Genomic DNA, 21818 nt, shown 5'->3' on the forward strand with positions numbered 1-21818 from the left:
ACAGTCACAAGAATCACTAGATTGCTTCTCATTATCCCATCCTTCCTTGGAATTTCTATTTGTGCTCAACAAGACACAACAGGCTGCGACACCAGTGCAATCATCACACATCTTGAATTACAGGCAACTGCCTAAGTTCAGTTTCTCCTTGTGAACAGTTTTGGAAGAATGACAGTTTAAAAAAAGCCTGTTTAACTGGGGCCTTTGGAATTATGTCGAAAAGGCACAAGCACACAGCAGCTAGGTGCCAGATAAAAGTAGAAGCAGATCTTACGCTGGCCATACTTGAAAACAAAACTAGTCTCTAATACAAATTCACCACAGGATTAGAAATGTTCCACCTGAACAGGATCAACAAGGAGATTCCTAAAAAGCCCCTAGAGCAGGACTAGGTCTATTGGACGTCACTATTTTTTCCGGTAAATACATCCTTACTGCTTCTGGCTTCCAGGGAACGTTTACTTTGCCCCAGAGAGAGGTAACACAGAAGAATCTGCTCTAGGCACAACAGAAATATAAGTAGTTAGCCATCTGCACTGCGCCTGACTGTACCTGACCGGCAGCTGCACCTTCGCTGGTAAGCATGCTATCAGCGCACCGTCCCAGCTCTCCCAGTATCTCCCATAGTGCGAGTCAGCAGTCAGCTATTACTGGAACTCATTACTGCATGTCCAAATATTTGCATGGAAAACTTGCTGGACGCTTACTCATAGGATGTCTGGCTCCTGCCTGATCTTCTTAATGTTCCCTCAACACCCCAAGGGGAAGAGCATTTCCAGAATCAGCACCTACAGCCCCATGTTTTTCTAGCAAGCTGCACCTACTTGAAGCTAGAATTCACACCATATTTCAACTGCTATTATTTTATACTTCCTTTCCCCCTGCCCCGCCTTTGAAAAATGCGATGCTTTTATCTGAAGAGTAATCTCTTGCAATTTGTATTGTCATGGCAACACAGCTCCCTCCCCTGCCCCAAACCCTGTCCCCAGTCTCATTGTGTTCGTTACCAGACGGGCACGCAGCACGCTGCATACAGATGAACGGCACCTCTCCAAGTGGTCTCAGACCTCCTCTCCCTGCAGCTGTACTGACACAGCTCCCGCGATGGGGGTACAGTAAAACTCTTTCCCCTTCTCCTGTTGCAACTAAGTCAAATTTCTCTATTCAGACAAAGAAAGAAGCTTTGTTAGTACGCGGCATTTTTGTAGTACGTACAACTACACAAGCTGGAATGAAGAGACCAGGTTCGTAATGAGTCTGAGCAATATAAGAAAAAAAAATATTTAGAGCAGGTGTAAGAGGGTTTTGCCAAGGCAGCTTGGACATACTGGTAAAGAAAAAAGGGAAGATCGCTCCACAAAGGAGCGTACTCAAGAACAGGGCTCTGGAGCCCTCTTATGGCAGCTTGCTCTCAGGTTCCTCGGAGCAAAATCCCACATACGCCTCGTAATATCTCTGTGTAGACAAGGATGCAATGCCATTGAGATAGGGTGGGAAAGAACATTGTTTGGCTGGGCCTGAGCTTTGATAATGCAAGTGTTGAAAACCCACACTTCCAGCTCCTTCACTGCTCCCGACGAGTGTGCAAAGACTGGGCAACCCCCATGTTTAAAAAGGGTGACAGAAGACAGCGAGACCAACCTCCTCCAAAGCCTACGTATTGCTTTAGGACTAGAAACGCATGGGAGCTGCTAAGAAAATGGCTAAATCTACTGCTCCAGTACTAACCACCACTCCACAGGGAGCCCAGTGCCACGCCAGAAGGCCAGACTGGATTCACGCCAATCCTTTCTTGATTTCCACAGGCCAGCAAGGTCTGATAAAGCTCAGTTATCAACAGGTCAAAATCTCTGCCCAGCAGACACGCAGGGAGCATGCAGGGAGGAGGCAGCTTGCTGCTAGCAGGGAAAAGCACAGCTGCTGGGCTCCGAAGGGGTTACAAAGATTCAACAGCAGGGAAATATTTATGGAGAAAAGATGCTGAGCTCTGCATGTTTCCCAGGCTGGAGATGGTTTTAATTTACCTCTTGCAAAGGCTGTGATTATTTGCTGCTGGTTTTTGTTGAAAGCAACTATTTCAGGCTCCCTTGCTCCCTCTGGTGCCACAGCTCTGCAGCCCATTCAGAAAACCACTCCCCAAACCCACACCAACTACAAGAAATGCTGCTTTTTTTCCCTGCTCTGGGACAGAGGGGGCAATATTTATAAGCATTAGCAATTACCACAGCCTTGCCAGGCACACAGCATTCTTTGACTATAGCACAATAACAACATTACAGATCTCTCCTAGAGTTCAGATCTCCAGCCAGGAAGAGCATCCTTTGCTTCTTCCAACAATCCCCTTCCGAGACCAGGCTCTGCCCGACTTCAGCTGAGCTGCAGCATCCACCATGCTCCTCCCTCGGTTTTCCTCCACAGCTGCCCCCGAGCGCACGGTTCTGGTCAGTGTTGACATGCTGCTACGAAAATCTTAGTTTAGACCTTTTTATAAGCACAAGAGATTTTAAAACTAGGGAAGTATCCTCACCATTAGCTAGACTGGACTTTGGCAGCTGATCATCTTGGAACTAGACGTACCCTCGGGGAGGAAGCTGTACCTCTTTAGTCCTCTCGTGTCACTCCCCAAACTCCAGAAACCTGCACAGCTCCACAGACAGAAAGGAATAAACCTTCACCACGATTAAAACTATCATCTCCCCACCGATACTGCCTCCCCAGGCATTTACCACTTTGCTGTACAGCTCTTCTGCTTCTTTCTTCCAGCCTCAAGCTGCTCCTCCTCTGCTTTGTCTTTGTGTTTCTTGTTCTTTCTCTCGTTACAGAGTTGCTGTACGATGCTGCTAGAGCACTGAGGGCAACTAAGACACTGGTCCTTGTCCCCCCTTTTCAAGCTGCAGTTGGCTCCTCTCCCCATCCCCACCTGGGGGATGCCACACATCTGGGCACACAGCTGCCCAGCCCCTGCATCCCCCCTGCACCCTCACTAATGCCACCGCAGCAGCCTCCCCAGCCTGGCAGAATTCTTTCTCAGCCCCCACGAGCAAGGTTTCCAAGTTCTCCTCATAAAGCACCTACCTCACTTCAGTTTCGAATTAACATGAACCTCGAAGGGAACCATAAATATTTGCCTGGATTTTCTGCTAATCTTGCTATGACATAGCTATTAGGATTACTGGAGTGCGGCTTGATAAGCAATGGGGTGGAGTGCTGGAGTGTTTCAGGAGATGACAGTAACATCTTGCTGTATTTTACGGATGTGGATGCCTCTGTGACCTGCGCTAATCCACTTGGGAAATTACTATGAGAGAATAAAGTCTTAAAATATGAAGCGGGAGGTGGAGTGCTGCAAAGCGGAGTTTAGTTCCAGAGCAGCCTTTTCTAAGTATATGCATAAACATCCGTATTCAACACCAAGTGGAGTCACAAACAGAAACGCACAGAGAAGAACCCAGGGCAGGACCTTCCCGCTTGCCTACAGCCACGTCCATGGGGCTGGCAGGAGAAATCGAGGAACCCTGCTTCATAGCATAACCCTTCTCTCAGAATACACATACAGAACCAACTACCCCCAGCCTGGAACAAGAGTCATTTAATAAACCACCCTGCCCAAACTCAAGGATTACCTATCTTATAAATGAGGATACAACTCAATCTGAATTTAGCAATATTTATTATGAATGATAAAAGGCAAGTAAACAGCGCTGGGTGCGCGGGGAGTCTGCGCTCCACCAACACGCACCCCTATACAACAACACGTTCCCTTTTATGCTTGTTGTGCTAATAAATATTCATTGCTGTACCTGGAAACGGCATGGCTATTCAGATTAGTTCTTGACATAGGCGTACCTTTCCTTGTGCCTGCGTGCTTAACGTTGAGGGTCCCTTTGGTGGTCGTCGGGGATGAAGTTAGAGGTCTTGCTCACTTGTCCTCTTTCTCACCCTGAAGAGCTGACTTCTTTCTCTTACCATACAAGGTGATTCGTTCAATACAGCAAAGCTCAGCTAAATATTTCACAATACCATATCCACATGGCTACTCCTAATGCAAGCAACCATTTCCTGCACCTGTTTCCCGTCTGTCACTCTGCCCCCCTGCTTAGTCTACTCTGGTTTTCCATTCTTCTGTACCAATCATCCAATTGACACAAATTATTACTCCATGTATCACACCTACAACCCTTTTCATACAGACCTCTTACACCTCAGTATCAAGATGGTGCTAGTTTTCTCCACCAGCATAATTAGCATGACACTGGGTGGTGCCACTAGAAGTCCACCTAGAGCTGTGTTTCCAGCATAGGAAGGTGGAGGGCAGGTGGGAAGCACTTTGTGGACAGGGCAGCCGTGCTGCTCCTGCATGCTGCGCTCCCTGGGCCACCGACTTTCTGCACCACCGGTGGCACTACATCTAAAAGCTCTCTCATTTTTTTTTTTTTCCTTGAGTTTGTACCTTGGCCTTTGAATCACACGTGCTCCAAGGTTGTCTCTCCCCTGGTAGTGCTAATTAACACACTACACAACCCCTAGGAGAACATTACCTACTGAATCCAGGCTACCACTTCTTGCAGTTCTTTGGCTCCTTGGCTGTCAGCCAGCTGTCTGTTCACACCTAGCCTGGCTTAGCCTGGACAATCTAGCTGAATCACAGCTTGAAATGGTGGGGCTACAGCTTGTAATGATGTGAAACCAATAGGCTTCAACCCAGAATGAAGCCAAAAAGTGACCATTAAAGTAGGGAGTCCTATTAAAAGCATCTATTCCCTCTATCAAAAATTCCCTTAAGTCTAAAAATCGCCCCCCTCCTCCTTCTTAAACAAGATATCCAACTTGATCCAAAAGCTCCAAGCTGACTCGGAAGCACAGGTTTTCAACAAGCTTTACCATTTAGACTCTTAATACCATCTCATCATTACTTGTTACATTTAAGATGTTGCATACATCTCTGAAGGTGTACATTTACAGACTCACCAAGTGAATTCAACATTTCTCCTTATGGAGTTAGCTTTAACATCTTACCATAAGGCACGATTTCTAGACCGCAGAGAATATTTTAAAACTTTTTCTAACCTTCCCATCATTCTTGATCAAGAATCAGAACAAAGCACTTGGTGTCACTAATGCCATAATATAAAGAAACTACGATCCTTCTCTGACTCTACATGCCCTGGCATACAAGTCCAAGGACTACAGCAGCTTTCCTGGTAATCGCATTGCTTGCTTTCACCTCCCCGTGATGATGTGAGGTACCTGGAGGAACTATCCACTCCAAATTTTTAGACTAGCATCTGTCACCAAGCCCATAGAATGCAGAAAGGCAGCCGACTGATACTCCACACAGAAAGGCACTCTGAGCAGAAAGCAATCTGGAGTAACGCATGCAAACAGATCACGGGAATTTTGCATCTTCCTGACAACTAGTTGTAATGAGTCCATGTGGGAGACAAGTCAGAGGACCTCAGTCTGTTTTGATACAGCTGTGCAGTTGCACAACTCAGTACATACAAGAACAGTCCACCCAATATGTTGAGTAAATACCTTTCGGCTTTACGTAGCTAAATCAGCCAGGCCAGCCTTTCCCCCACACCCTCCAACTTCCCAGCGCCTTTGGGTTCCTTAGGGTCAGGGCTGTTCATCCAGTCTCACAGGCAATGAAAAAATTAGAGAAAGGGTGTATAAGAATGGTAGGGGAGTGCGTATGTGTCGGCACACACATTAACATCAACACTTGCTTTGGCAGATACCTTCTGGGCACTGGAGATGACAAGATATGCATTTTTGTTAACAAAAAAACCTGAGGAATAATCCTAAATTTCAAAATTAACAATAACTGATTGGTGTCTTAGCCATGGCAACTTGCCACATACAAACGGATGCAGGCGAAGGATAACATGTCTCTTACTCAGCAGCTACTTCATTCCCATTTAACTTCCAGAGCTCACAGGAGGGAGCAGAAAAGCTTACAGCTAATGCACAGTGGCTTTTGCCTGATCAGGTCATCTCATTCCTCACCCAGGCTCTGCTTGCAGCTGGACTTTAAGGCTGCCCTTTGCAGCGACAGAGATTTGAGCCAACTGCAATGTGAGAAAGTGTGTATGCTTCTACGCATCTGGCTGTGCACAGCTATCGCTTGCCAGCCATCTTCCTCAGGTACGTGTCACCTACGTAGGGACTGAGATAATTGGTTTTATACTACACGTTTTAATTTATCCACTTACAGAGGTAAAGCATAGGGAAGGCAATTGCAAGTGTCCCAGCAACACATCACAGTTCAAATTTCAGACAAGGAACCTGATCCACATCTTTGGTGAGTACCCAGGGCTTCTACCTGATCCGCAGGGGATCACCTGCATCTCTCCGTATGACCATCGCTTTTCTTCATTTGCATGCTTTGAGTTTAATACAGCACTTGGGTCAGGAAAAGGAAAGTAAATACATTTATCAACAAGGCACTGCCTTCTAAAAGAGCCGTGTGTGTTTTTTAGATCAGGGTCAGCTTTGACTAGGTAAAGAGTGCTTTGCTTTTAGAGGACCAGCTCAAAACAGCTGTGTTGTCTCCTATGCAGAACATGGCTTAATCTGGCAGATTGAGATGCTCAGTAAAACTCATTAATCTGTTACCGCTTTCACCCACCCACAAAAATCCCAGTGGTCTGAAGTCATGGTTTTCTGACACAAATCTAGAAATCTATAGCTTATAGAACAGCTGCAACCAGAATAAAGTTCCAGTAAGAGAGAAATGCTTCATTTAATTACATGGGTAGTTCAGAATTATTCAAGACAGGGATCTCTTACAGTAAAAGAAATTTGCGTCTGAAAGTATCTCCATGCCTGTTTGTGGTACAAACTGGAAGTTACCTAACAACTCCTGCAAAGCGCTCCTCCACTCCACACACCTGAAATCCAGCACAAAGGACTAAAGCCACAGGATAACAAAATACTCCAAAAAGAAGCTTTTATCAAAAAATACCCCAGCTTTCACCTGCCGACAGAACAGCTACAAAACCAACTCTTGTTCACATAACTCATCTAACTATCCTCTACCCCAAACATGGGAATGGCGAAGACCAAGGCTGAAAACAACAATTATAAAGCCCAGAAGCTGGTGAGCTGTTGTTAAGAGCTGGTTGGTGGCGTGCCTATCTCCATATCTAGAAAGATTCAATGCGTTCATTCTGGGAGGTCAAGAGAAACTAAATATAGTAGTATGCTACCAGCAAACACCCAAACTGGCATGGCTTCCCAGCTACCTGAAAGAGCCATCCCTCTCTTCGCAGGCCATCCCACAGCTGCAATCCTTTCCCTTCTTTGGGGAGAAGATGTCATAGGGAGGTGCTTTCAGGTTTTACTTACATGGGTAATTGCATACACAAACTTTAGGACCGAGGTAATGCAATAACACTCCTCTCTTGCCCCACTCAGGGGGATCATCTGGCTCTTTCCGAATGTTTTTTTAAGCCTGACATCTGCTTGCAAATAGGAGGCAGCATCCTAGCTTCATGTGCCAGGAGCCAAGGCATCTTAGAGCAACTACCTCTTAGCAGAGCAGAGACATCATCCAAAAGCATCTGTTTTGTTTTAACCTTTGCCCTTTAAGGAGGGCCCAGAAAGGAAAAAAAATCCCAAACCCCTTCCAGCTGCAGACTGGCTTTGTTGGTATGCATGAGGCTGGATATTGTGGCAAAGCTTTTCAATACAGAAAAAGCCTTGGGGAGGGATGCTCACCTCCCTGCTTCTGAATGGCATCTCTGCCACTAACAGTCCACAGATACAGTGTTTTAAGCAGCAACCCTGAAGACAGCCTCCAATTTCAACCCGGCTTTGAGATTTAGCTTAAAGGCATGCATGCACCCAACACAAAAAATGAGGTCAAAGAAGCTTCTTTTGAAAAATAAATAGAGCAATACAGCATTTTTTCAGATTAGCTTCACAGAGGATAAATCACTGCACAAATACAACCACCTTATCTTGCTGGCAAATGGTATGTTACAATGTCCAGCTTTACAGGAAATGGTTGGTTTGGAGAGTAAACTAACTTTTGTCTAGAAAAATGCTGTTCTTTACTTTTTACAAGGTTTTGGTTTTTTTTTTTTTTTTTTTTTTTTTTTTTTTTTTTTTCAAAAAAACCCACATACAATCTTCAAGCAACACCAAGCCTGCTTTGCCTCCTGCTTCTTGACGCTTTCCTAGATGCCTCGGAACTTCCTAGCAACCTCGCTGCAGGAATACGATCCATCTCCTTTTACCAGGAGGACAACTTGTTTGAAACAAGATCCCAGCTGGCCTCCTGCCATTCCCCAAATCAGTGGGATGCAGTAACTGCGGGACCCCACAAACGCGATTGGGACGGTGGTGAAGCAGGCAGGGCTTTCCCAGCGCATAGAGGTAAAGCTTTCCTGCAACCCTCTGTTTTCTGCCTCTGTTTGTCCCTTCTAGAGTCAAAGACTAAGAGCACCCGGTGAGAAAAGCAGCCACCGAACAGCTAACGGGTGGTTACAGAAACATCGCTGGCTGCGGGATCCAGCAGCAGCTCTGCCTGTTCAGTATTTTGGCACTGATTTATGACAAGTGTACTCGCGTTTCCATTAGCCATGGCTTTCTCTGTTGACCCCTCAGCTCAGAGAGACAGACTCGGCATTAAACTCCCATCAGCTTTCAGTACCACTGACCTCATCCCCAAAACTCGCAGCAATGCTTTACATCAGACGGAGCCGACGCATTCCATTAATGCTCCCCCGACTCAGGGAGACATCTGCTCTGTTTACACTGGTAGCAGTATGGAGACCACTTAAGCATCACCTCTGCTCCCCGAGCCCACAGTGGGAGGAGCAGACACACATGGGCCAGGCCCTGGACCTCCTGGCCCCCAGCACGGCGACCTGGCCATTAGTTATTCGACAGGGCAGAGGTTGCTAAAACCATCAAGGCGCAGGAGAGGTGTTACACGGTAGCAAAGAAGGTGGTTTCCTTCAGGCTAGAAGTGCAAGCTTGAGGGAGGTATCTGTGCTGACTCCAGCTGAAGACGAGCAGGTTGATTGGAAATAAGGAAGGATTAAAGCATGACAGAAACTCATGATTTTTTTTTTAACCCCAATGGTTTTACAGATTCATCTGGATACAGCTCATTAATGCAGGTTAGAGATCACACATGGAGGGTACCTCTCTGTGCCACCTCTCCAAACGCACATCACTGGGGTGCTGGGTGCCCAGCCCACCCTTGCACCCCTCCGGCCCCACGGCCAGGGCAGGGGTACCCACAGGACGGGTTTTCCTACAGCAATGGGAAAAGACCAGATACCCTCCTGAAAGCAAAGCACACTTCATCCAAACTAACACCCCCCAGCCCCCCGAACACACCCCAGGCACCACCTTACCCAGCACAGCTTACCGGCAGCTGCCAGCATCTTACAGAGAAAGCCCGACAGCTTCGAAATACCTGTTCACATAGGGGATGCTTATGTATCTATACCACAAGCCAGGCAGATACAGCAAGGCTCCACCAGATCAAGGGGATGCTCCTCCATATTTCCCCAAGGATTTCTGACAGCTAAGACCTCCAAAAGGCAAAACACTAAACCACTTGTTGCTCCTACTGCCCCAATGTTAGATATGCACTAAATTAACCCGTGATGTCTTCTGTTGCTGCTGGAAGCTTTCTTTTCTATTAACCATCTAGTCCAGGCTGTAATTGCTAACAAGCCTGTAAGGACACATAAAAACATACAGTGGCCTTGGGATATCTGACAGCATCTGCCACAAACAGAGATAGAGTGTAACACATGCGGGGCATTCAGCAGCGGTTGTTTTTATCATAATGAAGTCAGGAATGTGATCAGCTGTTTCCATCACTGTTTTGCTGGTACATGGATTTGCTGCATTTTAGATTTTTGCCCTTCTACAGAGCTTTGCAAAGCTTGGATTATGAGTTGCACAACCGTTAACAAGAGAGGACCACAAGATGACCTTGATTCTCACAGACGTCTTCGGCACTAAAACCACTATTCAAATGCCCCTGCAAACAAGCAAGAAATCCACACTTAAAACACCTGTTTTTTATTTTGTTCTCTCCCCATCCCCCCCCCAAACCTGCATGCTAATGAAGGCTGGTTTGATTTGGGCTGTGGCATGCAAGTCAGTTAACTTAACCCCACTGAGCCTGACTGTGATGATGGGTATTGGGGTGGGAGAAGAATAAAAACTGTAACGCTCCCTTTTTTTTTGCACCTCACTCCTGGTGTCCAAGGTGTCGGCAGCCCACAGCTTTGCCAATTCCACTGCAAAGCTAAGACAGCGACTTTAAGAAAGCGTTTTTATCTAATTGTCTTTCAACTAAAGAGATAAAAAAACCCCGAATCAGTAGAAGAGGAAGAAGCTGGCACTGAACAAGACAATTCAAATTGTCCCTTTTCAGTTCCTTAATTCACATGTTAGGGGATAACCACAGCTGGGAATTTCAATCTCTGGTGCAATTACAGAAAATTAAATTCAGGGAATGAGGCCTTATGCACTCAAAGCTTCATTAACCCTGTTGCCTTTTAATTAAATACGTGCACATGAAAATTTTGGACAGAGAAAGTATTTGCCTTACCAACAATGCGCGGTTTTAATGGCAAATCAGTACTTGCCTTTTAAAAAGAAAAAGAATACCGAGGTCATAAACTCCAGACCTTTCCACCTCCACCATGGCTTTATTAAATATGTGGTAGAAATTATTGCCTACCATCAGGTCCCGCTTGACGAGAACGCCCGCTCTCCCTCAAACGCCCTAAACCGCACCAGCAAAGCTCTGCTTTGGGCTCACTTCAAGATAACAGGCGGCCCCACCAACACCACGGATAAAACACGAGCCAGGATTTAAGAGCCCTACACTTTTGATCAGTTAGAGAAAGTTGGCTAGCTACAGCAGGACAGATTTTTTTTTTTAGCTCGCGGAGAAGAGATTAGAGTAGCCAGTCTCTCTTTGAAATACTGTTCATCCTTACAAAAGGCTCAGGCAGGCGCCAAAGGCAGTGTGTGACGAGGACAGTTTAAAGGATAATCTTTGAAAGGGGATATTGTCAAGTCTGCCCAGCCTAAATATCCAGCTCGCTTTGTGCGAGTTACCACCTGACTTGCGAGGGAGTCACGCTGCTCATGCGCTGGCCTCCCGGCTTTGTCGAGAATATCAGTGAAGCACGCTACTAGTGCCTCTGGATGCACGACCGCCTAGCAGGGACCGAGCACAAATTGCTTTGCTGCTCCCCCATATTCATCCAAAAGCAGTGTCACCCAACTGATGCACGCACAGGTGGTCACCATACTGGGACCAGCAACACAGAAAGGGAAGAAACACACAGGCCCTTCCCCCATCTCCAGGAGACTTCTAAGGCATCTGCCACCTTGAACCAGCCATATCACCCAGACGTGCTCTCATCCCCTCATGACTAGCAGGCAAATTTATACCTCTGGGAGAGATCAGACTTCAGTTTGTCTTTCTTTTAAGCATCTCCTCAGGAGATCGACTTCGGTCTTTTCCCAGCACACGCCGATCAATTTTGTATTTGTGTTTTATTGCTGATCTATGTATTTTAGCTGGTTTTACTATTTCAAAGAAGACAGCATGCATTTAAAGAGATTACCTTCTCTGCTGCTTATCATAAGAGTTGATTCATTTTACAGTAAGTGACACTTCTCACACTTGCCCCTCTCTCAAGGAGCAAGTTAACGTGCCAGCACAAGTGTTCACGCAAGGCCTCCGAGGGATGCCAGATTCCCAGGCGGGTGCTCTGCCCGAGCGAGTGATGAGGCACAGCTCCATTAACCAGAAGCAGGCAATTCCTTATGCTTACAGCACCCAGTATTCACAGGTTAATTACTGCATCTCCAAATAACGTTCTTGTTCTGGTTTCATAGCAGACGTATTCTCTTACACAGAGCACAGAGAGCTGTTTGCTGCTATAGGATGCCCTTGGTACTACCAAGGACAATCTGAAGACATCGAGTGTGACAGGCTCTCGCTGAATGCAAAAATAGACGCAGCCACTTATGCCTCCTCAGCCTTAGACACCAACAAGGGAAGGGGCTTCCTACTACAGCACCAGCAAGGAAAAGCACACAAAATTTTGTGATGCTTGAAGTGCTACCAGCCAGAACGTAACATATCACTCTGTTCCTCTGCTCCTGGAAATTACAGGTCCGTTAATCTTTTTGTGTGTGAGATGGTCCTCCCATCCGCACGCAGCGACTAAGCGAGGAGGATGCACGTGGCGAACGTGCACAGGTATGCTACTGGGTGAAGGAGGCCATTTCCAACGCAAACCTGCTCATACAAAGAGTTTTGCTGCCCAGTTCTAGTGCTATCATTTTACGATGACAACATTTCCTGACCCAGTTTCTATCTTGCCCCTCATTCCTCTGCTACAAGTAGTAATTAGTAATGTCAGTGTTCTGGCTGAATTGCTACAGTCCCATTAATAATGCAAGAGTAGCAACAGAGAAAGAGCAGAAGAAAAGAGGCTTGAAGGTTAAAAGCAGTAAGAATGCATTTTGGGGGGCACTGGAAGGGGAAGGAGGAGGAGTAGGAGTAGAAATGCTAGCCTACTGAGATTATAAACCATATACTTCAAAACATACCGTTCCTTTCAGGTGGAAGTGGTGGGTGAGTCAGTCATGGCTAATTAGAAGATAATATGCAAATAAGAATGACACATAGAAGTGATTTTTCCTAAATAAGAAGAAAACTTCTGTTTCACCTTCCCTTTCCCTTTCTAAACTTGCTGCCTCACCACTTCGTGTTCCCATGTCTCTGTTAGTCATGTTTCAGAGGTCAACGGTGACCTGGCATCCAGCACACGACTCGCACCCAAGTTTCGTCTCTCCAGAGGAAATTCTGCAGTGCCCAGCCTGTCCCTGCCCACCTACAGCCAAACCGTCACCACCAGGAACCAAGCTGCTCCTGCTGCACCTTAACCTCGGGCACTGCTGTTTATGACATGTATTCCGAACCTAAAATAGTACTGGATTGGAGTAGATGGCCCAGCACCTCCCTATGCTTCCAAGGCCAAGGAGTCTTCTCCAGCACCACCAGCAGCTCCCTCAACAGCAACAGCTCCACCACCACGACCTCCCGACCACACTGGATAAAGCTGCTGCAACTGCATCCTCAAGGGCATCACCTGGAAACTTTTTTGTTTCTTTCTTTCCCTGCTAAGCCCAGCATAGAAATAAAAGTAATAAAGGAGACAACAGGCTTGGTGTTGATTCCTCACCTGTTTGTAGGGCTGAATGAAAACTCACATCAGCAGGGGAAAGGCTGAGCTATCCCCTGCACGCCAGGAAGGCAGCTGGTTTGGGATGGACTCTGGTCCAACACCACAAAGCAGGCATCTGCTAAAGGGATTGGTGGTCTCTAGTTTTCTTGAGGATTTGTAAGAACGTGAGTTAACTTCTAAAGGCCTGTTAGCAGAGCTGACCAGCCACACAATTCTTCTCCCAGTGTCTGGCATTTACAGCTTCCTACATTGGTGCCAGGCCTCTTGTTAGTGATGATGTACGAACCAAAACAAAACGCGTGCTCTTTCCATTAGCTGGAAACACACACATCTCTCCCTCCTGCAACACAGATTCCAAAACATCAGCTTATCAGTGTTATTTAACTACAGCACAGCTCACTGTCACTTAAAAGAACTATTCCAATATCCTCCTCCAGCACGGAAGGGCTCTGATGGCCACCTAGAAGGGATAAAAAGCCAGTAGGCCCATTGAGATGAGCTCACAAGAGTGGCAAAGGAGGAAGAAAAAAAACCCACCACTGGAAAGATGAGCTTCAGAACTGCATTGCTTTTTGAAAGAGACCTTTCAAGTATCACTTCCTCTGTGGAGAGGAAGCGAGAGGAGCTGGAGGTTCTCCGATACAGCTTCCCCTCCAGGACGATATAAAAGGATGAGTGTTTTTAAAAAGAAAAAAAACCACCACACACCCAGAAAAAAGGAAAGCAGGCCAGCCCTGAGCACGCTGTGACCAAATTAGGAAACAAACTCTACTGACAGCCTTCAAAACGGCCATCGTCTGCAACAGCCTTGTGTTAGCTCAGGAAGTCTGATGACTGTGTCATCTGCCGAAATCTGTTTATGTGCAAACAGAAAGGAGAAGCAAAGCACCTCCTCGCACTGCACATGCCAGGTTAGGCCATCTCAGCGGAGACAGTCACCAGCTGCCCTGACACAATGCTATTGCAAACCTCCAGCGCTGACTCACCCCCCTCCAAAGGCAGCTCTGCCCTGGGAGTGCTCAGGTACAGCGAGAGGAGGTGCACGCAGAGGGTCGGGGGTTTTTAAGTGCATTTTTTAAGTGGTTAGCTGTGGCAGATGAAGCTGAGGTTAGAGATCAGTGATTACTACGACAGGAATGTGAGGGGGAGGAAAGAGAGGGAAGATGTAGCTTCTTGAGTAAGGTCAGAACAATGTTTTTTATTTGCCTTGGGAACAGCCTTTTTCCAGCCTCTCCAGCCTCCATTTCCACTGCAGCAGCAAAATGATAACCCTGCTCCGATACTCTGCAAATACAAGTAGCACTGGGCAAAGTTTTTAACCTTAAACTCGCCCCTGCTGCCGCGGAGGGTACCTGTACCCATGGCAGGAGCACACCAGGGCTGTTGTGAGGACAGCCGGGTGACAGAGGCCAAGTTACTTGTTTTATTTGTATTTTAAACCGTGATCTGAGCACTCTGGTCCATACAGAGATTTAGGGGTTTCTCCCTGATGTTAAGGTGATCACGTTACATTACTCCCTCTCTTGTTCCCAGCTGAAATGGAAGAAGACCTCTCCTCCCCTTCTCCTTCCAGGGGACCTAGGAGGAAAAGGCAAAGCTGACAGCTCATCTCAGCCCCTGCTCCACCCTCAGCACAACTACAGCCTGCAGGGTCCTTCCAGCCCCAGCAGTTTGGCTACAGGACCACTCCGGTAACTTGCCACATTCAAGGCAGCTGAGGACCTTCCACACCTCAGCACCACGTGCCCAGGGGTGCTCTTCTCCAACCCCTCATGGAACCCATCAGCTTATCTCCAAAGCCACCGGCAGCAGTGACCACCACAGGCTCATAGCTGCTCTCAGTGGCTCCTTCACCTAAATGGTTGCAGGCTGTGCCCAGGGAGAGAAGGCGAGACAAGACTGCTGAGGCTGAACTTTCCGTCTCCACATAAAGTTGTGTTCAGCTTATTACCTCTAGACCTTTCCTCGGCAAAGGACAAAGCTACGAAGGAAAGAGAGCATTGCTACCTCTTACGGACCTGACAAAGAGGTATTCACCGGTCAGTAAACAGCGGGAGAATTGCCTTTTCACTGAATGGATATTGCTATATAAGGCAGAAAGCAAGCACAGGAGTAAGCTTTGTTGCTTGAAATTGCACTGACTTACACAGTCTATTTTAAAAGGGACTAGTTTGAGCTCTTGCTTTCAGCAACTTGCTTTTTTTTTTTTTAATTCTCTAAGAGACAGATACCCCATTTAAACTGACCTCTTTCCTCAGGTCCATTTCCAGGCTGGGCTTCACCCCCTCCTCCTCTGTCAGACTCATTTATCAAGTGAAGCATTTCCACATACCACTGCATAAATAGACTTGACCTTGTAAAAGCAGCAGCACCTGAGCTCCCACTAATGGAGTCTCTCCACCCCAGCATAGCAATTAACCCAGCCCACTCCTACCCTCTTTCCAGGTGAGGTATTTGCAGAGCTCCTACACCCCCTCCCTACGTGTCCCAAGGAAGGGTGGCAGCTATGTAGACAAGGCAAGGCGTGATGTTGGGCTGATCGTCATGGAAAGGGGCCTTCAGGAGCAAGCAACTGCTGGCACCGCTCAAGTCTCATATCTGCTCCCAGCCCAGACCAAGGATACCCCAAAAAGCAAACTACGGGAGTACCTGCGGGGACAGCAACTCACTCCTGGTCCCCGGCTTTCCTAGGTGCTCCCTCTCAGCCAGGGAGCAAGCTGTGGGCATGCACCATCCACCTTCCAGGGAAGCAAGGAGAGCTTCCCCTTGCAGCCCCCACAAATGAGAAGTAGCTTGCCCAGCATAAAGCTGGGGATGAGAGAATCTCCCGACTCTCAGCACTCCCTGTACAACCTTGACCCTACACACCTCAGTGGGACAGCCCACGTGGTTTAGCACACGTGTACTCTTCCTACATAGGACTGCACTTTCAAGGCTTTGCTGTACCAGGAGCACTCTCCTGTTATCTATCTTTTTTTTTAGGACTCAGCCGTAAGATCTACTGAGGTTATCTGCCGCCTACAATCACCTCAACCCCACCTTCGGCCTTGGTCCCTCCCTTGTGCCCATCCCTTCGAGAACAGATAGGGAAATCGCTGGCACTCCTGCTGCAGCACCGCCGGCGCTGCTGTTGATAGCATCGCCACTCGCCCTGCCTGCGGCACACAGCACCGCGCTGCAGAAGAGTTTCAATGTCCTTTTATGGAAGAAAAATGAAAATCGCCTGCCCAGCCATGGAGGGCCTCAGAGCCGAGATGACAGACGGAAACTTGCCATTTGTTGTGGTTTTGGCAGTAATAAAGCGGAGCGTGTTCCCATGCGCACCGCTCATTTAAAAAGGGTGCAGTGAAGGCACTGAGCTGGAGTAGAAAGCTGACAGCTCCAGAGCAGGAGGTTGTGGGGATGCAGTGCTGAGGAGGAAGATGGCAGAGTCATGAAAAGAGGGCTTAGACCATTCTGCTGGCCTGGACAAGCGGGAGACAGGCCTCTGGATGAAAGTAGGCATGGGTGTTCCATTCCCCCCCCCCCCCCCCCCAGTAAGACACATAGCCAGGTCCTCCACATAGCATTTCCCTTCATTCCTCATCCCAACAAATTTTGCTAAACTGCATTCACACAGACATAGGAGGATGGGAAGTCAAATGCAGGAATTGGGCCTCGAGGTCATTGCCACCAGAAAGTGACAGGGGTCTGCCATAGGGGAGTGCTACCTTCGGCTCTGCTCTCCGCTAAAGCTGTTACTTAGAGCTTAGTCCCACAATCAAATCGAAATGAACAGGCTCAAGGAAAAGCATACAGAGAACAGCAATAAGAACGGCCAAACAGAGAATGAGACAGGGTCACGGGACCTGCAAAATGTTTGCGCTGCTGTCAGGAAGCTAGATGAGACAGCAGACTTCAACAGCTGGGAAAACATGTTGCAAAACAAGGAGAATTAAGTAATTCTCCATACACACATCCTATTCCGAGGCATTTTGGACAAGCTCAATTTCTCCAATGAGAACAATTTTATCCCCCCCCCCCCCCCCCCCCCCCCCCCCCCGTTGCACATGCACCCTGCTAGTGACAAATCTTGATATAGTTTAAGCCTAAAACCACAGCACATCTGGAATCAGGCAGGGCGGCTCCGGGCAGCAATGGGCCAGCCTCTAGCACAGAAGTAATGGGCCCTGTGGTATGTGTTGGATGACATCCCTGCAAGGCTATGTCATCCTGAACACATCCCCTGCTGCTGGGTACTTGGTTACACAAACGTTTCCCCTTGCATCCTATAAAACGGTTGTAACTGGATCATAGGTGGCTGGGGCTGCTTCGTTACCCGCCTCTGAATGCCCCATTACCACACCAGGTACACAGATCACAGGCACTGCAGCATGCCCCTTAGCTCCTTCTGTAGCTTTAAGTCTCGTTAATCACGCAACAATTTCTTTCAAAGCCACTCATGTCCAAGTTACTGCAAACTGTACAACGTGACTTCGGCTTATTAACACGGGTTGTGGACGCAGTGCTGGCACCCTGCTAAGAGAAGCCATGTTCAGACACAGCTGGCTAGGGTGAGCTCTGTCCAAGCTTAAAAGCAGGTTAAGGTGAAGGTTAGAAGCAGCTGGGTGTACCTGTTTCTAGCCAGCACCCTGAAATCAATCCTGAGACATTCCAGCAGCTTAAAAAGAAGTCCCCTAAAATACCAAGTCTTAGTCCTGCAAATTAAAAGTACATGGAAGGATTGCTGCGGCCAGAGAGCCTAACCTGAAGACTAAAAAGTAAAAGAATGGGGGTTTTATCCATCTGACACAGGCACACCAGTGCTCACTTTTCCAGTGTGGCAGTTCAGATGCCCAGCAGGCAAACCCAGTCCCAGCCCATTAACAGGATGCACTAATGAGCCAAGAACAAGAGTGACAACTGCCCGGTCTGAGGACAATGCAATTTAGCATCACGCAGCCATACGCCATCACCTCTTCACATCCAGCCAGCACCGATGCAGACACTGACTCTGTGCAATAAAGTAACAAAACCCCTCTGCTATGCAAAGGGGTTTTAAAGGAAAGTCTTGGAAAATGCAAGTCCCTGCAATGTGGCCTGGCTATGAAATGAGCGTCGAGGGCTTTGAGCTCTCCGGCACGGAGGGACAGTGCTGCTCTGTGCATGCCTTATTTCCATGGCAACAGCTGCTTTCACCTCCCCATCTCTTCGCTGGCTGAAAGCCCTGCAGTGCTTTGTGCTGAGACTGCAAAGAGGGGAAACTATCTCCTTCACCCGCAACACGGCACCAGGGATAGCAGCAAGCAGCCCAGGAACAAAAGCCTTGTCTTCACCAACAATACAGGGTCTGGGGAGGAGGGAGGCTGAGCAGAAAGGACAGACTTCCTTTTCTGGTGGCAAACAGCACTTCCCTCAACATGACAAAGTACACGCTCACTCCCAGTGCTGCACAAGTCAACAAGCAACACGTGCCTTTCCTAGTTTTACCAGAATTGCCAGCTTTGGTTTGCTGTCAGAGCACTGGGAGGAGAAACTCACATCATTAAGAGACGAGAAATTTGAGTGCTGCTTCCGTGCAGGGATCCCTCCGCAGAGTAAGATGGAGGTTGACCAAGCATGCTGGCAAACCCTCCTGTCACCAGCAAGCTGGCTCCACACGTAGTCAGCAACCTGTTAGAGAGCAAAACCTCAAAACTCAGCCAGGTCTGAGTGAAAGCTGCCTCTCCCCCAGCACCAGCTCAGACTGCACACACACACGAGAACACATCCATAGGGTGGCTTGGGCAACACTTTTCCTTGGTTAATTAAGCTTCTCCACCACCCTGCAGTCTGTGATATTAAGATTCAGGCCCTGGCCACCTAACTAGGAGCCAAACGTCACGCCACATAGCTGGAGCCACAGTGGCCCTGGCAGATGGTGCAGGCTCATCTGCATGCTCTCCGTGCAGCTGTTCAGTCACAGAAGGCGACTGGCAGCTCTGCCTGTTGCTCAGGTTACAATTAGCCACATTTTGGTTCCTGCAAGGTGCAAATGACTGGAACTACAGGTGAGATACATAAACAGTGACCTGGGTACGTCTAGAGCTCTTACTGAGCTCAGCACACGTATATACAGCCAAAATGAAGGCTCCTAGCTAGTTCCCATCACTTAGTTTACAACACATCCATAGCTGGCCCAAATACAAATGAACCTCTCTGCAAGATTTAAAGGAAAGCCTAAGAGTATCAAGATGAACTCTCAAAGCAAGAGAAGGATCCAGGTGGTGGAGCACAGAAATACAACGGGTCCACCATCTGGTCCTCCTCTCCCCACCCTTGACAAGCCTTGAGGTTTCAGGAGAGGCACATTTTGACCTTTCGCTTTCCACACTTCCCCTTGTTTTAGGTTCAGCTGTGTAAGTGCAGTCCTTCCAACCCGAGAGGGACTCCTTCCAGGATCAGTCATCACCACTGCCGAGTCTGCCAGAGGCGCTGCTACCAAAGCCAGCGCATCCTCTCCAACCACCGTAGAGTTCCCTAGATTAGCCCTTTCCTCCCTAAGGGCAACAGTTTCCTGCAAGCAAGAGCATTAACTGGAATTCTTCATTCTGGAGAAAGACAAGATAGCAGGAATATGAAGAACCACTGCAGCTGATGCTGTGAGACAACACCACATCCTGCTATCTGAATTCCTCACTCTCAACTTCAAATCCCAAAGTCATTCAAGACTTCTAAGAAGAGCACAAAGCTACTCAGCAGATTTTCAGCTAATGAATCAACACAAGCTGTCCAGGAAACCAGAAATCCAGCCCACTGGAATGCTGTAACCCCAGGGAGGGGGGTACAGGCAGTACACTAGGAAGGAAATGAAACAGCAAACCAGAAGGAAAGGAACGTTTCAGCACTGACCCCTCTTACCCCAGTTACTGTGCTGCATTACACATTTTAAGAAAAAATGATACTTCAACTCATTTTGCACATTGAAGCGTTCATGTTCTTCAAGCCTGAATTTTGTTCCGTGGTGCCGACATATGTATGTTTTGAATACAACTCAGCTTTTGCAAAAACAGCAAGAAAAAAATTTTCATTTAAACGTGAATCAACATTGCCACCTAGTGACTAGCAAACCTCCTCCTCGTGACACTTGGGCAATCCATTGGAATTGTATTTCCTTCCCAAATGCTAGCAGTAGATGTTAGCAAAATATATCTGGAAATTAAGAGATCAAAAATGGAATTGTGCATCTTTCATAAGCAGCTTTCCCCGCCCCAAGTTCAATTTTCACTACAGAATGCCAAGTTCACTGCTGGCAACTTCAACTTCTCTAGAAAGGAGTTTTACTTTCTATTAATTTCTCAATACAGACAAATGATGGCAACGCATCACTACGAGAACCCAAAGCTATGGCAGCTATAAGCATAAGGCTAATGCACTCAAAAGGAATTTCAGTGATGAGCAGAAATCTCTGCTGGGGGACAGGCGGTTCCCTCAATGTTGCACGAGAATTCATTGTTGTGGCTAAAGTTACACAAGACACTTTGCAGCACTGATACTGTACTGCCTTGGCTCACTGGCACCATATGTGAGCAGGGTTCTCCATACATCCAGGAGACTGGGAAACACATTTTTGTGCTTGTATTTTTCCTCAGAACAGATGGTGCACAAGCAGCAAGTTTTCCCCGCTCCATCCCCCCCACTGGACCTGACGATTCTCCCATTACGGCCATCAATAGATTTTAAGCACCACAAAGATCTTCTGCCCTTTGAACAACTCACATTCCAGTGAGCTCTTCCAAGGTTTTTTGTCACTTCCAACTGAATCTGTATTCAGGCCACAGCAAAAAAGAAAAATGCAGATGCTAATTCTCTTAAGGATAGTGCATCAGGTTGTTTCAGCTCATTCTCCAGAAGTTTCATTAGATAAAGGATTACAACTTTGTTTTATGCCTTTTAAACATGCAGCTCCCTGTTCACCTACAACATTTCTGTATATGCAAGACAGCAGCCTATGGCATCCATAAGCTTTTTTAGCCAACATCTTCCAAGGAAAGGAAGGAATGCTGCTGTCTTTATCGAGTGCCCTGAAATTCATCTGTCCAACCACAGGCTTTTATAGAACATCGGTAGGATCCAGCAAATAATTTGACTGCTGCCCCATGCAGCCACGTTAGATATTCATTCACCTGCTACTCAGAAGTATGAGCTGTCCTCCCAGCTCTCCTGCCCAACACTCCAGGAGAGACCAAATGGCAAGTATCCCCCAATTACCTTTCTGCAGCGGGGATTAGGGCAGCTGAACCGCTTCACATCACTGTCCAGCAGAGCCGGGAAGTTACAGAATGGACACCTACAGCCCAGAATAAGATGACATTAATGCAGAGTGCCAGTGAAAGCAGATTTAGTCAAATAGCTACGTGGTAGTTAATCAGGCTGCCAACCAAACCCCTGCTGCCAGGATGTGCTGACTACTGCCTTTTTGCTCATATTTCTTCCATCACTTCCCTGTTTGCAATCAAAATATTATATGCTCAGCACTGCTTTTGACCATGTAATTTAGAGTATCAGCATAGAGCTTGCAAGCAAGTCTTAGGGGAGACAAGTCTATTGAAC

General features: G+C 47.4%; 1 protein-coding gene and 1 long non-coding RNA gene across 4 annotated transcripts in view; one reads left to right on the forward strand and one right to left on the reverse strand.

The window, feature by feature from the left end:
• Nucleotides 1-21818, reverse strand: part of RNF216 (ring finger protein 216) — an 80964-nt gene that overhangs the window by 29181 nt on the left and 29965 nt on the right. For all 3 annotated transcript variants that reach the window (XM_055805091.1, XM_055805092.1, XM_005228990.4), the window contains exon 13: nucleotides 21477-21555. In XM_055805091.1, coding sequence (XP_055661066.1) covers nucleotides 21477-21555 — 79 coding nt within the window. The remainder of the gene's footprint in view (nucleotides 1-21476; nucleotides 21556-21818) is intronic.
• Nucleotides 13147-21466, forward strand: LOC129784520 (uncharacterized). The gene is made up of 3 exons (XR_008747375.1): nucleotides 13147-14270; nucleotides 14781-15692; nucleotides 16230-21466. It is a non-coding gene; the product is annotated as an uncharacterized LOC129784520 (long non-coding RNA).

This window comes from Falco peregrinus, chromosome 5 (assembly GCF_023634155.1).
Source record: "Falco peregrinus isolate bFalPer1 chromosome 5, bFalPer1.pri, whole genome shotgun sequence".
NCBI lineage: Eukaryota > Metazoa > Chordata > Aves > Falconiformes > Falconidae > Falco > Falco peregrinus.